This window comes from Pseudorasbora parva, chromosome 17 (assembly GCF_024679245.1).
Source record: "Pseudorasbora parva isolate DD20220531a chromosome 17, ASM2467924v1, whole genome shotgun sequence".
Classification (NCBI taxonomy): Eukaryota; Metazoa; Chordata; class Actinopteri; order Cypriniformes; family Gobionidae; genus Pseudorasbora; species Pseudorasbora parva.
Window position 1 is genome coordinate 32748894 of NC_090188.1, and position 19286 is coordinate 32768179.

Here is a 19286-nt window from a genome sequence, read left to right on the forward strand (position 1 = left end):
CCCAATATTACATATTGTTCCCATATACTTACTTTATAGTTACACTATAATTACAGAAAGTTATGCTGTAAATTCACTTTAATTATGCAGTACTTTCCGGGCCGTAATCTAAAGCGTTACCATATATATATATATATACACTGTAAGCAGACATTTTATTAATACTCTAAAACCCAATGGGTTTTAGAGTATTAATAAAATGTCTGCTTACAGTGTTTTTTTACCAATTGCTTACACACTAAATTTAAACTTTTTCCACAATTAGCAAAACCTTACAAGAAAGGGTTATAGAGGGGAAGAAAGGGTTAGAGAAGGCTAGAGAGGGTTAGAGATGGGTAGAAAGGGTTAGAGAGTCAAAACACAAAATAGTCATTTCAGTGAGAAAAAGAGAATAAAAGAAAAAAGCAAAAAATTCAGTCTACAGCGTGTCGTCCCTCTTGTTCTGGCCACAAATTTTCATCTACATCACATGCAATGTTCTCTAGTCCAAGGTACCAGGGAAAATATCTTCTGGAATGCCGAATCCATGCCTGACATGATGCCTGGTCAATATCCCCACATGCCTCCGCCATTGCCTGTGAAATGGTTATGCGTTGATGGGGTTGAAGAGAGCGCCAGGCAGAGAATAACTTTTCAGGGGGAGGTTGAGTTCAGTGAAGAGTGGGTGTTTCTCGTAGCCTTATGGAATTATTTGCAATCACCATATTGACTATGGGTCTCTAGTTCTGCAGTGAACATTCTTCCTCTGCCCCCAGCATCAAGACATCTAGCAATTCTATAAAGTAACAATTTTAGTATTTTTACATGTGTTATTGTGTTTCTCATTAGAGCATGGCAGTGCTACAAAACTTAGTGTAAAATAACTGTACTAACCGATTCTCATTACGAAATGTCCTTGATGCTTGCTACAGTGTAGCGGTTCAGGTTAGGCTGAACTTCCCTCAGGGTCATTACATGGTCCACAATTGTAGCTCTGTTGTCATCAGTAATTCTGTTTCTTCCTCTTCTTCTTCCTCCTCCTCATCATCCTCTTGCTCCTCCTTGTCTTCTTCCTCTTCACCTCTGCGTCCTCTTCTTCCTCCTACTTCTTCACCTTCACGTCCTCTTCCTCTTCCTCCTCTAATTGTCACTCTTCTCCCTGATCCTGCTCCTTCCATTGTACTCCACATGGAAAGCTTACCTGTGGCTTATTTATAGTGCTTAGGCTGATAACAAAGTGAACAAATGATCTAAAACATTTTCACATGTAACAGTGTGCTAGACATTTGGCAAAATAGTGTAAATAATAACAATACATGTGTATAGTTTTGCTAGGAGTGTGTTGATCATTTGGAAATTGACTGTAAAGCAGTGAGTTGTGTTTACAGTTACGCAAAAAGAGTGCTGTGCAGTGGATTGTACCTACAGTTTTGTAAAGTGTGTGTTACAAAATTGCAAACTGAGTGCAAAGCAGTGTTTGAGCTTTGTTTTGCAAACTCAGTGAGTGGTTTTGCTATAAGTATTAATAGTTTTTGGAAACTGTGCTGTAAGAATCACCGTTAGGGTTTAAGCATTAAGAAAAAAAAAAATGTAACATTGAGAACAGCAGTGTTTAACGGTTTCAAAATGATTTAAGTCATATGAAATGTGTGGTAACAAAATATTGTTTTTTAAAGGTGGCCTAGAATGAAAAATTGAATTAACCTTGCCATAGTGAAATAATAAGAGTTCAGTACATGGACATCACATACTGTGAGTCTCAAACACCATTGCCTCCTACTTCTTATGTAAATCTCGTAAATCAAAAAAAGTGCTTCACAACATAAACCCAACCGTGACGCAAGCATTGGGGATCATTTAAATGCATGCTCTCAACATTTGCATCTGTCCAAACAAGCCGAATCTACTGATGGTAAAGAAGACACTCAAAGATAGCAAAAACGGCACTCATGACACACGGTTGAGGTTTATTATAATCGGATACCACAACAAATCGTTCGTTTGTTCGGCCCATTTCAAGCAAGCTTCACGCAGCGTCTTAGAATGAAGAAAGGGGCAACTATATTCCTGCAAGCAATAAGTACTAATTTATCCACTTATTGACTAGCTGTTTAAACATTTCTGATTAAATTGAAAGTTTCTTAGAGAGACCGTAGTGTCTAGATGACGCAAGATGCTAGTACAGTAATAATAGGAAACTCCAAGTACCATACAAAACTAAATAGTGTGTCTAATGACAAAGGGTAATATTATTTTGTATTACAAAATACAACCGTAGATACTTTGCTTAAAGATCGTTCACGCGATCCTTCTAGCAAACGTCACCTTTTCCACCATATAAGTTAAAACGATAGTCAATGAATATTGCAGAAATGCAGCTTACTTGTTTATGGTGTTTTCAGATCATCCATGCACGAGAGAGAGAGCTTGCGTGCATATGGTAGCCAGATTGGACATGTTTAGGTAAAACACCGGATAGTATATGGGTTTTTTTTCACAGAAAAGCTCTGATTGGGGTATTTAATTACTGAAATCTGGCAACCGCACGAACGCGAGCTCTTTCTCATGTGTGGATGATCTGAAAGCACCAATAAACAAGTAAGCTGTATTTTATCAATCTCCATTTGAGATGTTTTGCATAGTGTCATTTAGTCAGCCTGTGTTCTGTCAGGACTCGCGAGCCGCTTCGCTGAACAACTGAACTACTGTGAGCTGCTGAAATAAGCCAATCAGAGCAGAGCTCAACATTAATATTCATGACCCTTCCAAATAAGGCAAAAACAGAGCATTACATCCTAGGGACAATAAATAGGGTTGTAAATGGTACTGTATCTGGACCATTTTTGCCCCAAATAAGCCACATGCCCTCTATGTAGATATCAGAGAACAATTTTACATAGTTTCAAATCATTCTAGGGTACCTTTAAAGTCGTGTATAGTTTAAAGTGTTACATTTTGCAAATAATCTGAAGTGTTGTGCTACTTTGGTGTGTGTTAATTGTGTGTAGTGTTTGACAAACCGGGCTTTTAAAAAAAGTGCAATTGAAAGAATTGAAAGAAAATATATTCTCTACATAGGATTGAGGGTCAGCAACGACAAGGAGGAAGGGGGCCCGTATTCACGCAAGAACAAGAGATAATAAACACGGTTTTGGCTAACAATGCTATCCAGCTCAGAGAACTATAAGCAAACATTATCGATGACCATGACCTTTTCAATGATGTCCATCAAGTGTCTCAGTCAACACTGGCACCCATTCTGAAAAGACATCAGGTTCAAATGAAACAACTTTATCGAGTGCCTTTTGAGCAGAATTCAGAGAGGGTCAAATGGCTGCAGCATGAGTATGTGGAGGTTTGTATTGTTCACGTTAGCACTGTGATGGTGCATAGTAATAGACCTATCCTGAACTACACAATCTTGTCTTTCACTGTATTTCAGAGAGTTTTGCAGATGGATGCAAAATCCTGCATGAATTCATATACAGCTCTGCCAAAAATGAAGAGACCACCTACCATTGACTTCTCAATGTTAAAGGGTTAGTACACCAAAAATGAAATTGATGTCATTAATGACTCACCCTAATGTCGTTCCACACCCATAAGACCTCCGTTCATCTTCAGGACACAGTTTAAGATATTTTATATTTAGTCCGACAGCGTATCTAAGGGTAGGCACACTATACTGTCCATGTCCATAAAGAGGAAAAAAAAACCATCATCAAAGTAGTCCATATGTGACATGATATACTAATAAATGTTAGTTATTTAGAATCTCTTGAAGCATCGAAAATACATTTTGGTCCAAAAAAAGCAAAAACTATGATTCAGCATTCTCTTTGCTTCTGTGTTTGTTTTCAAACCTCCAATAAAGATTCACACAGATTGATTCATGATTCGGATCGCCAATGTCACGTGATTTCAGCAGTTTGACATGCGATCCAAATCATGATTGAATCTGTTGATTCATGACCGTGTGAATCTTTATTTGAGGTTTGAAAAAAAACGCAGAGCTTAAAGGGCCTAAAAAGCCTTTTAAGTGGTCTCTTAAGTTTTTCTAGAGCTGTACATTGATGAGGCAGAGTTCAATCTCACAAAAGCTAGAAGGAGAGGCAGAAATATCATTGGCCAAATGGCTATAATAAATGTCCCAGGGCAACGTGGAGGTAACTTCATCCTTTGCGCTGCCATTTCACTGCATGGGGATCTCCTCCGTCATTCCAAAATGGGCCCTTACAACACACCTAATATTCTTGCATTTTTGGACCAATTGCACCACATCGTCACAGCAGGTAATGAAATGCACTAGATACAACACACTGTCATCTGGGACAATGTATCATTCCACTGCTCGGCTTTGGTCCAGCTTTTTGAAACAGCACTGGTTTCAACACCATCCACAGCTGACAGTACTATACCTTCCACCATTCTCTCCATTTCTAAACTCTATCAAAGAGTTTTTCTCTGCATGGCGGTGGAAGGTTTACAATCTCCAGCCCCAAGCTCAGGCACCCCCTTTCAGGCCATGGAGGACGCCTGTGACCAAGTCGATGCCGCAGCTATGCAAGGATGGATTCAACATTCAAGATGGTTCTTCCCGCATTGTCTTGCTAATGAGGATATTGCTTGTGATGTTGATGAAATTATCTGGCCAGATCCAGCTAGTCGAAGAGATAATGTATAGTATGTTTACAGTAGTTTTTTTCTGTGCAATATTGTCAGTTTTTTCAGATTATTTTTTTACGTTTGTTGTTATTTACTTGCATGTACATGTTAACTTATTCTACTAACCCTAAGGGTGTTTCTCAAAGGGAAGGCTGCATCTGTCACATCCCTGTTCCTGTCGTGTGCACATGTGGGTTTTGTTATAGTGGCTATGTTCTTCTGTCATTGTCTTGATCCCTCCCCGCTTGTTATCTCATTAATGGTTGAATTTGCCCCACATGTGTTCCCTGCTTGATTTGTCCCCTTTTATAAGCTCCTTGTGTTTGTCAGGTGGTTCCGGTGGATCGTGTTCTGGTGGTCCCAGTTCCGGTGGATCATGTGTCGGTGGTCCCAGTTCAGGTGGATCATGTTCGGGTGGTCTCAGTTCCGGTGTATCGTGTTCCGTTAATCCCAGTTCCAGTTGATCGTGTACCTTTTCTTCCTGTGCTGGTAGTCCCAATTCTGGTGGTCTCAGTTCCCGTAGATCGTGTTCCAGTGGATCGTGCTCCGTTGGTTCCTATGCCGGTGGTTCCTGTGCCGTTTATCTGTGAGTTTATTATGAAATTTAAGACAATAATAATGTTTCCGGTTTTACTGTAAATGTATCACTAACACTAAATTGACAGTAATGTAAGCCACTGGGAGACTGCAGACAGCTGTCATTCACTTTTTAAGTCAAACAGGTGATGTTTCTCATCTAGGCCTCTGTAGTTCATTAACACACACACACACACACACACACACACACACACACACACACACACACACACACACACACACACACACACACACACACACACACACACTTCTGTATGCAGCTCTAACCCACCTCATTAAAAAAAAGCCTTTGTAAATCTGTGGAATCAAACCCATTTTATAATTACTCTTTTTAATGCACCATCTCCCAAATGCTCTCAAGAATGTCCAAAGATATACAGCATCATTAATGAGGGTCTTAACCTACACACTGTCTTTGCTGTAATAAGGCCGGTGAAGCAACTGCTGAGCTGTTACCTTACAGGAGGAGCACGTTAATGATCGAGGACCGTAGAGGAAAGCTGTATTCACTCTCCTGCCGCTCTGCTCCCCCAAAATGTCAGCAAGTTAGATGGGGCTTTGATAAAGTCTACGCTACATCCTGTTTTTATGTGCTTGGCTTTTTTTCCAACATTAAATGTCATCTCTGACACGCAAATAAAATCTACGATTTTTAATATCTGGTGCTCCCTTCATCTAAAGAGCACTTTGAACCCAGCAGTGAGAGTGTGTTTTTAGGACGCCACCGTAGGCTGATTGGACACCCGCGTGTTGTTTCCACAGCACCGCTGAGATTCATAAGCATCTGTCCTTTTGTTCAAACCCACAGAGGCTAATGAGGCTTTTTCAGGATTACCACTCCACACAGGCCAATTTCCCTACCGACTTACTGGTGAACAAGCATGCGGCATCAAACCAAAGGAAACGGCCTGTTGTGTTTGACTGATTGCAGCATCCATTCAGTGAGTCTGTGGGAGCGTTTGCTTGATTTTCTCATTTTTCTGATAATATCTGCCTTAGAAGAAAGAGAAAAAACTCACATTATTTACTTGATACAATTGCTCTGTGTCGATGTGTATGATTAACCCATGAATGCATACCTTCATACGTCATTCATTACACTCCTCCTCATTCATTTTTTAAAGTTAGACATCAACCTTCTTAGTATTTCTCAATCAGTCTGTTATAAACAATATAACAAGAAACAAATAATACAATTATAATTGAATGACTGTTTTTCCACTATTTTGGTAAAAAAAAATAAAAAATCTATTGTGTCGCTAATGACCCGAGGTGTGTAAGATTGCAGCCTACATATATTTTTTTTATCTATATTGATGAAATAAGTGCAATTCAACTTTATTCCACAAGGTGACAAGTAAGGAATAATGTACACCCAGCCGGTTGTTATCGCAGAATAAACCCTGACAGAGTGATCAGGACAGAGTCTTGCATCACTCTGAAGGGGTTTATTCTGTGAGAACAACCGGCTGGGTGTACATTATCCCGCTTATTACACGGCTACTAGTCTCAAATAAATAATTATTAGACACAAAATTGTCTTGAGATTAAATATTTTATTAGCTCTTACGCAAAGCTTCCGCGAAGAAAAACAGTTCTAACCTGCTTTAAGCCTTTATCTATTGCTGAAGATTTGCCATATGCTAAATGTTGAAAATGAATGCTGAAAGGGTTAATTCACCCAAAAATGAAACCAAGCCTATGATTTACTCACCCTCAAGTTATCATAGGTGTATATGACATTGTTCTTTCAGACAAATACAATCAGAGTTATATTTAAAAAGTCCAGGCTAACGTTAATCCAAGCAGTAGTTGTAGTTGTGTTTGAAGTCCTTAAAAATACAGCTGTCCGTCAAATAACGTGCTCCACACAGCTCCGATGGGTTAATAGAGCCTTCTGATTCGAATCGATGCGTTTGTGTAAGAAAAATATCTATATTAAAAACGTTATAAAGGAAACTTGCCTTGAAGTCTTCCATTGTAACCCACGGCTGTTTAAGCCACAAGATGGCGCCAGCGTTAAGCATAGAAGTAGTACCGGTCAAGATAACTCGTACCCGTATGAGCGGGTGTTATCTGGAAATAACGTACCGCTGGAATGCGTGATTGACCAATCAGAATCAAGTATTTCACAGAGCCGTGTAATAATGTCTGATACGCAATGATGAAGTGGCATTTCACTAGTTACCTCAGACAGAAAACTAAACTATATAATCTAATCTAATAATTATAATCTGCACAATTTAAAATGGCCCACCGATTTACTACAGAGCAAGTACTGAACACATCCAAATATTAGTTACACTGTCACTTGATGATGGATTTGGTGAAGAAACTGTCAGCGATCAAAATACTGATTTTTAAGACGTTAAAAATTTGTTTTGAGAATATGTGTGAGATCGCGAATATGAGCCAGAAGCTGAATGTACTGAAAAAAATGAGCTCTGACGAGGACGGTGATAATAGGATAAAACTTCTGCCCAAACGGAAACCTTCCAAGCTCTAAAAGGTAACGAAATCTGCTTTATTTTATTCTTTTGTAATTTGTTACTCTAATATCAGGGGAGTTTTATATTATCATGACAGGTATAGATCCATCCGTGTTAGATACAGACTGCAGGTCGCTAAAGATCTGAATATATGATTGCCGAAACAGTCATGCATTTAAGGGTGTTGTCACACTTAGGTCCTCTTTGAAAAAAGAAACCAAACTCAGACTCCTTTAAGTTGACCAAGAGGTGGACCAAGTAAAAAAGGACCCGGTTCTCTTTTATATATATATATATATATATATATATATATATATATATATATATATATATATATAGTATACACAAGCACAGTTGTCCGGAGAGGGTCCTTTTCATCATATGTGGAGTTGGTGCTGGCATCCTGCAACTCCCCGTTCACCGTCATGGATGCCGCCAGCCCCACTCCTGATCCAAGACCTCGGCAGCAATGTCAGAGCCTGCACACAGTACCGGAAGGAGCAAGGGAGCCGGACATCTCAGCCAGGACTGAGGGGAACCCATCTGACCAGGTGTGCGAGCCGTGGTTCCATCGCCCACTGAGTCCTCGTGGAGTTCAAGGGAATGGAGACGAGCCCCGCCCACCCTCCCACCACTGAGAGTGAGTACTGTCGGAACATCATGGACAGTTTGTGCTTGTGTGGAAAGACCAATTTTGTGTGCCCCCTCATCTCATCTGAATCTGAATCTTCTTCGTCAGTCTTGTTAACTCCACCCATCCTCCCTCTCCCACCACCTCTCCAAACTGCCATCAACATCCAAAGTCCTGTCACCAGTATCTGTGTTTTTCAGTGTCTTCTTTAGTCCTTTAGCCACTCCTACAGTCCAGTCATCGCTTCCTCCCATCAGTCCCTCAGCCTCCTCTCAGTGGCGCAGCTACCCCTCGGACCCGCTGGGAGTCATCAGTCGTGGGATGTCTGAAGCCCGTGGCTCCGACTCCAGCCTCCGAGTGCCTGGCTCCTGCGCCTTCACTCCTTCCTCCCTTAATAATAATAATTAATAATTCATTACATTTATATAGCGCTTACACCCCTATACTTTAACGAAGGACATCCTGGGATTTTTAACGACCACAGAGAGTCGGGACCTCGGTTTAACGTCTCATCCTCATCCCTTGGCTCCAGCAAGGACCATTGGCCATTCTGCATCGGAGGGCTCCCTCGGTACGTCGGCTCCACCTGGGTCAGACATCGCCATGCCTCCGCTGCGGACTTGAGAGACGTTCGCTGCTCTCCGGCCCTCCACCCCTTCAGCCTTGACAAGCTCCACCTTCCCTCAGACTTTGCATCCACCCTCAATTGCTCCCGCTCCACCTCTGTCCTCCGAATCCCTGCTGCCACCTCAGAGAGTCATCGTTGAGGCTACGTTGCGGCTGCCGAGGTCTTCGGGCTCACTCCACCCCATCAGCCCTCAGTTTACGCAGTGGATGTCGCCATCGCCTCCTTTAATGCTGATCTAACCAGCAGAAGACAGGAGCTGCGGTTTAAATCCCAGCTGCAAAGGTGGCAATTGACTGTTCAGTGAGCCCTATTAGAACTCGTTATTAAGTTCTACACTTTTATGAATTATTTTGAGAAACCATGAGAATAGGGTGAATAAAGACTGAAAGTTGATGTTTATAAATGAGTAATTATTATTATGTTTAAACAATGTTTAGCGATTTGCATTTAGCAACGTGTTTGTTGTCAAACTCAAATTAATATATTTTTAAAGGGGTGATGAATTGAGAAATAAACTTTGCCTTGATATAAGGTCATGGTAATTTAAAAATATCCTGTAAGTTTCAGAGTGGAAAACATCCTTGTTAGTCAAAGAAAAGCTTTTATAGACACCAGGCCCAGAAAATGATCGTGTGCTTCATCTTTACATCATCGCGTAATGAAACACGCGTCTACAGAACGTGTAGTTCAGTAGCCCTGTCCATCTACTCGTGGAGCTGCGAATAAGATAGCAATATATTGTGCTATTCCTGGTTGTGGAAGAACAGTTGCTGCATAAGCTTCCTTCGGACCCTAATATTAGGAATTTGTGGTTGAACTTAATTTTTAATGAAGTTCCAGCTGACGTGGGGAAGACAGTGGTGTTCACTTCATTTCACTGCGGAATTGTTTGTAAACAAATCTTTACTGGATTTGTAGACATTTGAGATTTAAACACAATGTTGTTTCTTCTATATTGGATTCGACAGGAATGGTGCAACACACTTATGTGAGTAAAACGTCATTTTTATATGTAAGAGTATTGCATTGTTATAGATTGTTTTGCTTTGCTTTGTGCTTATATTGACAGATTGTGCGGACTATGTAATACAAAAATAATATTCCGGTTGCTGCTTTCAAAACAATCCCTCTTTCATGTAAACTGAACTGAACAAATCAGGGGAGCTAAAGCTCATTAAATATGCAAATCTTATCCAATCCTTGCCGCGGACATGTACTTCCAAGTTTCCAGAGCGGCAGGCCCATCAAAACCCAACGTTTTGGAAAGAGCCTCAAAACCAGTGTAGAAAATAGTCTATTACTTATTAGTTATGATGTGTTTGAATGTAAAAACCACACAAACATCATTAGTTGACCTCAGACAACATACATTTTTTTAAAAGCCAGTTAATGACAACTTTAATGATTAAAAAAGTAATTTTCTTTTTAAAATGTTAATAATTTTATTTTATTGACAAAATATTTTAGTTTTTCTTAGATTTTTTTTTTTTTTTTTTTTGTGGATTAGATCAGATAATATTTTAAGATGTCATTTTGTCATGTTACAATGTGCCCCTCACATGTTACAAATGTACCACACCTATGGGGCATGTTGTCACATTTCACTTTCATTCTTTCGGGGTAAATCTAGAAAAAAGTATACACTGTATTAATGAAACATAACCACATAATTGTACTAGATGTGTGAAATGAACATGGGAAAAAAATAAGTACTCTGAACCCCAAGTGGATTACTACAAACGTTAGGTTGTGCCCCGATCTCCCCAAAGGACAACACCACTGGACTCTAGAGCAGTAGAGACATGAGTCTCTGGAGAATGAAGAATCACATTTCTCTGGTAGACGAGTTTGGGTTTGGCAGTTGCCAGGAGAATGGTACTTGCCTGACTGCATTGTGCCACGTGTAAAGTTTGGTGGACGGGGGTTATGGTATGGGGGTTGTTTTTCAGGTGTTGGGCTTGGCCCCTTCAGCATACAAGACATGTTGGACAATTTCATGCTCCCAACTTTGTGGGAACAGTTTAAGATTGGCCCCTTCCTGTTCCAAAATGACAGCACCAGGGCAAAAAGCAAGGGCCATAAAGACATTGTTGTGCGAGTTTGGTGTGAAGGAACTTGATTGGCCTGCACAGAGTCCTGATCTCAACCCGATATAACCTGAGACTGTGAGCCAGGTCTTCTCGTCCAACATTAGTGCCTGACCTCAAAAATGTTCTTCTAGAAGAATGGTAAAATAAATTCCCATAACACTCCTAAATCTTGTGGAAAACCTTCCCAGAAGAGTTGATGCTGTTATAGCAGCAAAGGGTGAATCAACTCCATATTAAAGCCTACGGATTAAGAATTGGATCTCATTCAAATTCATGTGCATGCAAAGGCAGACATCCCAAAACTTTTGACAATATAGTGTAGGTTTTCAGCCAACAAAGTTTAAATCTGGCTAGCGCGATTCCCATTATGTTTGCGCATTAGCTCAGGAGGTCGAGAGTAGGCTGTATTTTGTGTCTGTTCGAAGACTTTCACCAACATGGGCACCAACTTTGAACACTATGGTAGCAATGCATTTTCGACTTTTGAAAGTGTACAAGTTCAATACGTTTTAGTCCCCGTCTACACCTGTATTTAGCGTTGTCCACTTCCTCAACCAAAATACATCTTAATACCAGGTGTAAACAGGGTCTTATTCTCACTAAATATGCATTTACTTCAGTGCCATATGATCCTTCGGAACTCATCCTAATGTGCTGATTTGGTGCTCAAGAAAGATTTCTTATTATTATCAAGGTGAAAACAGTTGTGCTGCTAAATAATTTTGTAGAAATATGATTTAAATCTTCATTATAAAGGCTTTCCCTTTAATTTAAAATGGACTCTCTCTGAGACAAAACGAGCTGCTCAAGGCCTGAATTTGAATGCAGAGATTAGTGCCACTTTTTAAAAGCTAGTTCATGACACCTTTAATGATTAAAAAAGTAATTTTCTTTTAAAATGTTAATTTTATTTTACTGACAAAATGTTTTACTTTTTCTTAGATTTTTTGTTTTGTTTTTTTGATTAGATCAGATAAAATTTTAAGCTGTCATTTGGTCATGTTACAATGTTCCCTCTCACATGTTACAAATACCACACCTATGGGGAATGTTGTCACATTTCACTTTCATTCTTTTGGGGTAAGTCAAGAAAAAAGTATACACTGTATTAATGAAACAAAACCACATAATTGTAGTACTAGATGTGTGAAATAAGAAACATTTCTTATTATTATCAAGGTGAAAACAGTTGTGCTGCTAAATCATTTTGTCGAAATATGATTGCAATCTTCATTATAAAGGCTTTCCCTTTAATTTAAAATGGACTCTCTCTGAGACAAAACGAGCTGCTCAAGGCCTGAATTTGAATGCAGAGATTAGTGCCGCTACACATTCTCATTAATGAGGCATTTAAAATCCGTTTGTTTGAGGTTAATACCTCTGAAACGTGTTTCAGAGGGGAAATTATTAAACAACATTTACAATCACACAATATATTAGAACCATATTAGCACCTCATTCATTCCTGACTGTTTCATTTTTTTTCATTATTGTTTTTAGTTAATTTTTGTATTAACATTTATAATGTGTCCTTAGGAGCATACCAGCAGGCTCTCATAACATGCAGAATAAGGCACAGATAGAGGTTTCTACCACATACAGGGCCAGATTTACTAACAGCTATTGATAGCAAAAACACTCTTTTGGTGTTTAAAAACTACTGTCAGGATTTACTAAAGACATGCAGTGAAAATTCAGCTATGAAAAGGCCTGGGCTGCGTTTCCCAAAAGCATTGTAAGCCTAAGTTGATCGTAGAGACAATTGGTGGCAATTGTTCTTAGCCTAACAAGCCAGACCGGCATCAAGATGTTTGGTCTGGAAACGCACCATTGCCGGGTCTTAACCCGAGGGGCGGGATAAACGGTTGTCTTTCAAACTCCCTCTGCATGCAATAGGATCGCACTACAACCAACCAGAGCAACATGAAGCGGTGCTCGGTGATAGATTAAACATTTGCTGTACCTGGTCGGCAAAACTCCAAAAACATCTTCCCTTTTAAAGAATGACTTCAGTGCCGTTCTTTGTTCTTTTATCAGAGAAAAGCTCTCTAACTCTAACTCTTCCAGAGTCGTGGTCAAAGCTGATTCGAAAGACCGCCTGTAGCAAAGTTCGATAGTATGAGGAAGGAAGAGGACGCGGGGGTCGGTTAGACGGTTGATGCTTGTTTATTAACTCAAAACTTTCAATAACACACACTGCGGTGTGGATTCACATAAACACACGATCACTTCCGGGTCGGCACTTCCGGCTTCCGGTAACTCAGTCTCTGTGGGGGTTTGGCATCAACCGTCCGAACTCTCTCTCTCTCTGGTCTCTGGTTCCGCTGGTGTTTTATCCCGTCTCCGCGCTCATTACTGGAACAAGAGACAGGTGTTATTAATCTGCGTCCAACCCACTCACTTACCGCTCGTCCCGCGGCTCTCTCTCCCGCTGCAGACCTCGCTGAACCACGCCCCCCTTGCCACATACCCCCACCGCCCGACTCAGGCCGGGGAGCCGTCCGGCCTGCAGCCCCCCCCCCATTTCTGGAGAGGAAATCGGCCACAGCCATCTGAGCACCCGGCCTGTGGACCACCTTGAACTTAAACGGCTGAAGAGCTAGATACCAACGGGTGATCCGCGCGTTGGTATCCTTCATGCGGTGGAGCCATTGGAGAGGAGCGTGGTCCGAACAGAGAGTGAACTCCCGCCCCAGGAGGTAATAGCGGAGAGTGAGAACGGCCCATCTGATGGCCAAACACTCCTTCTCTATGGTGCTGTACTTAGCTTCCCTCTTGGAGAGCTTACGGCTAATGTACAGCACCGGCCGCTCTCCCCCCTCCACCTCCTGGGCCAGGACTGCGCCCAGCCCCCTGTCCGACGCGTCAGTCTGCAACAAGAAAGGGAGAGAAAAGTCAGGGGAGTGTAAAAGCGGCCCGCCACATAGAGCAGCCTTCACTTGGGTAAAAGCCTGTTGACACGGCTCCGTCCACTGGACCGTATCTGGTAGCCCCTTTCTAGTAAGATCAGTCAAAGGGCTGGTGAGGTCCGAATAATTTGGTATAAACCGTCTATAATATCCCGCCAGCCCCAAGAACTGTCTTACCTCCTTTTTGGTCTTGGGCCTCGGACAGGTTGCAATTGCGGCAGTCTTATCAATTTGGGGACGCACCTGCCCATGACCCAAGTGGAAGCCCAGATACCTTACTTCCACCCGCCCAATCGCACACTTCTTTGGATTGGCCGTGAGCCCCGCTCCCCTCAGCGACCTCAGGACCACCCTCACATGCTGCATATGCCGCTGCCAATCGTGACTATAAATCACTATGTCATCCAGGTACGCAGCAGCATATGCAGCATGGGGACGCAAAATCCTATCCATGAGTCGCTGGAAGGTTGCGGGCGCCCCGAACAAGCCGAAAGGAAGCGTGACAAATTGGTGTAATCCAAACGGCGTGGTGAAAGCTGTTTTTTCTTTGGACAATGGAGACAAGGGGATCTGCCAATAGCCCTTTGTTAAGTCCAGTGTCGAATAAAATCGAGCCGTGCCTAACCGATCAAGCAACTCGTCAACCCGCGGCATTGGATACGCGTCGAATTTCGACACAGCGTTCACCTTGCGGTAGTCCACACAGAACCTGACCGAGCCGTCTGTTTTGGGGACCAAAACTATCGGGCTCGCCCAGTCACTGTTGGACTCCTCGATTACTCCCATGTCGAGCATTGCGCCTAATTCTTCCTGAACTACTTTTTTCTTGTGTTCAGGCAAGCGATACGGCCGGCTGCGAACTACCACGCCCGGCTCGGTCTCGATATGGTGCTGAATCAAGTCGGTACGTCCCGGTAGGGGCGAGAACACGTCAGCGAACTCCGCCTGCAATTTCGATAAATCAGTGAGTTGTAACGGTGAGAGGTGATCTCCCCCAGGGGCCAGCGCGACTGATTGCGCTTTAATGCTCGCCTCTGGCCCGAGATCATCCTCTCCCCCGATCACCGTTGCCAACAACACTGATTCCACCTCATTCCATTTTTTTAGCAGGTTGAGGTGGTATATTTGACGTGCCCCGTTCCTATCGGATCGTATCACTTCATAATCGAGCTCTCCTATCTGTCGTGCGACCTCAAACGGCCCCTGCCACTTTGACATTAATTTTGAGCTCGACGTCGGGAGTAGAACGAGCACTTTCTCTCCCGGTGTGAATTTGCGTAGTTTAGTACCCCTGTTATATGACCGGCTCTGGCGGTCCTGGGCTTGCAACAAATTCTCCCTAGATAGCCGCCCCAAGGTGTGGAGTTTTGTTCGCAAGTCCATGACGTACTGAATTTCGTTTTTGGCCAAGGAAGGCCCCTCCTCCCAAGTTTCTCGTAGGACGTCCAGCACCCCCCGTGGCTGCCGACCGTAGAGAAGCTCGAAGGGGGAAAACCCCGTGGAGGCTTGCGGGACCTCTCGCACAGCAAATAAGAGGGGTTCTAACCACCGATCCCAATTTTTGGCGTCTTCCTGTACGAATTTACGGATCATGGATTTAAGAGTGCGATTAAATCGTTCGACCAAGCCGTCTGTTTGTGGGTGATAGACGCTGGTTCGAATGGATTTAATGCCCAATAATCCGTACAATTCGCTTAACGTGCGTGACATAAACGCCGTGCCTTGATCAGTGAGGATTTCCTTCGGAATCCCCACCCGGGAGATTAAACGAAACAGGGCGTCCGCAACACTCTTCGCCGAGATGTTGCGGAGAGCCACTGCTTCCGGATATCGTGTTGCGTAGTCCACGATAACTAGCGCAAAACGATGTCCGCGTGCGGATCGCTCTAATGGCCCGATGAGGTCCATCGCAATTCTCTCGAAGGGGACCTGCATTAATGGAAGGGGGCGCAATGGCGCTTTTGGGGCGGCCAGTGGATTCACCAACTGACATTCCGGACAAGACGCGCACCACCTGCGCACATTGTCATGAATGCCTGGCCAAAAAAATCGGGTCATTAAACGATTCAGCGTGGCCGCCTGTCCCAGGTGGCCCGCCATTGGGTTAGAATGAGCCGCCTGGAAAAGCATTTCCCGGCGGCTCTTTGGTACTAACAGCTGGGTTGTATCTACCTTTGTCTGAGTGTCTTGGGTCACTCGATACAACCGATCCTTGATTATGGCAAAATATGGATACGAGACAGGCAAGGCAGGTTGGAGAGACTGACCGTCAATCGATCGGACCTGTTGGAAGGCATTTTTGAGGGTCTCATCTTGTGACTGCTCCAGCGGAAAGTCATCGTGGTCCCAGAGAATCAGTCTCTCGATCCCGCTCGGTTCCGCTGAAGCTGTCCCCAAGGGTCCCGTCTCAGTCTCCCCAAGCTGCACTCGCGCCGCCCCCCTCCTCGCCTTCTTCTCCCAAGCGGCATCCGCGCATAACGACCCCAATAACGCCGAAAAGGCGGGCCAATTTGTCCCCAGAATTAGCGGATGCCGGAGGTGTGGACTAACCGCCACCTCTATACTATGCTTTTTCCCCCAAAACTGTATCGTGACCGGGACAACCGGGTATTCCACCACATCCCCGTGCACACACCGCACCTTAACCATGCGGCTTGTATCCAATGCCCCAGGCTGCATCAGGCTTTGATGGATCGAGGTTTGGTTACATCCTGAATCCACCAAGGCCTGATATGTACCCCCCTTGATACTCACAGGAATTTGGTACTCTCCTGCCTGATCGGGGGTGGTCCGCTGGACGTTCGGGATCCGGATCATTGTTCCGATGTCCATCATCGGACATCGGTCCACAAAATGATCCGGATCGCCGCACCGCCAGCAGGCCAGCCCAGGCCTACCCGCCGCCCCGGCGGCGGGGAGTGGGTTGGAGGATGAGCGCGGAAAGGGGGCGGAACCAGAGCCATTGTCACTACCAGCCCCCAGCGGCCCCGCCCCCCTGGGTGGGGCCCGCGAACTCCCAGACGGTCCAAGGCCCATCCCACCCCGGCCTCTGGGGGGGACGCGAGGAGGGCCTGGAGGGCGGGACCTGGGGAGAGGGACAGGGCGAGAGAGAGAGAGAGAGGGGGGAGAGAGAGAGGGAGAAGTTAATGGGGGATCGCCGACCCCCGGGCACGCCACCAGGTGGTCCTCCGCCAAGTTGATGGCCGTCTCCAGCGACGTGGGCCGGTGGCACTGGACCCACTCGGCGGTCTTCCTGGGGAGCCGAGTGATAAATTGCTCCAGCACCACCAGATCGACAACATGGTCCACGTCGCTGCCGCCGGCCAGAAGCCATCTGCGGCACTCGTCCCGGAGCTGTTGGGCCAATGCGAAGGGTCGACCGGACTCACCCCACTCCAGGGAACGGAAACGCTGTCGGTGTTGTTCCGGGGTCCGGCCGACCCGCTGAAGGATGGCCCTCTTCAGGTCGTCGTAGTCCAGGAGGTTCGCGACCGGTAGTTGTTGCGCGGCCGCCTGGGCTTCTCCGGATAGTAGGGGGATGAGGCGCACCGGCCACTGTGCCCGGGGCCACCCGCAGGCCTCCGCGGCCTTCTGGAATAGATCCACGAAGGCCTCCGGGTCGTCTTCCGGCCCCATCTTCTGGAGGGGCACGTGAACCGGTGCGCTGGCCCGCCCGGCGGCCTCGGCGCGAACCTCCCGGTCCATCCAGCTCCGGAACCGCTCGCGGTCCTCTTGCTGGCCTTGGACGATCGCCTCGAAGCGGCGCTCCTGTTCGGTCCGAAGGTCCAGCAACGCCTGGTGGTGTTCTTGGTGGAGGACCGCGAGGGAGTTGATGACATCCGCAAATGGCGAGGCGGAGGGCGTTGTCATGGCGGCGGCGCTGTCCTACTTCCTTCCCGGGTTTCGGCACCAGTGTAGCAAAGTTCGATAGTATGAGGAAGGAAGAGGACACGGGGGTCGGCTAGACGGTTGATGCTTGTTTATTAACTCAAAACTTTCAATAACACACACTGCGGTGTGGATTCACATAAACACACGATCACTTCCGGGTCGGCACTTCCGGCTTCCGGTAACTCAGTCTCTGTGGGGGTTTGGCATCAACCGTCCGAACTCTCTCTCTCTCTGGTCTCTGGTTCCGCTGGTGTTTTATCCCGTCTCCGCACTCATTACTGGAACAAGAGACAGGTGTTATTAATCTGCGTCCAACCCACTCACTTACCGCTCGTCCCGCGGCTCTCTCTCCCGCTGCAGACCTCGCTGAACCACGCCCCCCTTGCCACACCGCCGTTTGACAGCTTCTGTGTTTACTAGTAGCATGCAAGCGCAACTCTGCCGTCACTATGTTAAGCCCTGCCCACCGACTCTATACACCATGTGATTGGCCTGACCAGAGTTTGTTTTTTACAGCTCAGAACTGTATTGAAATTTGCTAGACGATACTCGCAGCAGATTAGATTTGCTGCCGCTAGGGTGCGTCTAGATTTCTAGGCTATGTTGTTCTATGATCAACTTAAGCTTACGATACTTTGGGAAACGCAGTCCAGGACAGTTATTTTTGTGGCTGAGCTTATTATATATGTATTTGTAGGAACTTCCTCTTCAGATTTATGGTAGGAAAGCATTGCTATAAACAGAGTGTAGCCGCAATGACGATGTCTGTTCATCTGGCAAACGGCCAGATGTCTCTCGCCTCTCGTGAGGCGCGTTATCAGATCAAACTAATACGATTGATGACCGAAACAGCACCACGATGTCTGAAAGACCACTCTTTGATCTCCCTTGGGAGATAACAAGCAGGCTCCGTATTGACTTTTATTGCCCCCAAATGGCCCTGCACAATATCTGACACCTCACAAACACCTAAGACACACACACACACCCATAGAGTTCCACTAGAATCAGAGGAATGTATGATTTAAAGCCACCCCAAAAACGTATTAAATGCATGCTTTTCAGCTTGAAGTGTTTTTATATGTGTCTGGAATAATTAGGAGGATTATATGAATGTAACTCAAGCTGTGTAGGCCAACAGACAGTGCAAAGCCTGTATTTGTGTATTCCCAGATCTCAGACTTATGATCCATGGTATCCTTGTAATCAGAAAAATGCGATCGTACCGAATCTTGTAAAAGAATTTACAGAACATGCATTATTACAAAAATACCAGCGTTGTAAAGAAAAATGCATGAGCATATCTTCCCCGGATAATAGCCAGGAGCAGGAACTCAGCCGAACAAAGAACTTTGTTTCGCGCCAAAAACGCTCAGATCGATTGGACCATCCAGGAAATGGGCGTCA

At 44.6% G+C, this 19286-nt stretch overlaps 1 protein-coding gene across 1 annotated transcript; it reads right to left on the reverse strand.

Moving 5' to 3' along the window:
- Positions 1 to 13249: 13249 nt before the first annotated feature.
- Positions 13250 to 18259, reverse strand: LOC137045354 (uncharacterized). Its single transcript, XM_067421936.1, has 2 exons — positions 16743 to 18259; positions 13250 to 13434 (listed from the first exon to the last, which is right to left on the reverse strand). Exons 1-2 carry the CDS (start codon positions 17856 to 17858, stop codon positions 13432 to 13434), a joined length of 1119 nt encoding a protein of 372 aa, XP_067278037.1. The 5' UTR covers positions 17859 to 18259; the 3' UTR covers positions 13250 to 13431.
- Positions 18260 to 19286: the final 1027 nt, after the last annotated feature.

Bases quoted from the DNA above. Each gene is read 5' to 3' on its own strand.
- LOC137045354 (XM_067421936.1), bottom strand. From the start codon at position 17,858: ATGACAACGCCCTCCGCCTCGCCATTTGCGGATGTCATCAACTCCCTC.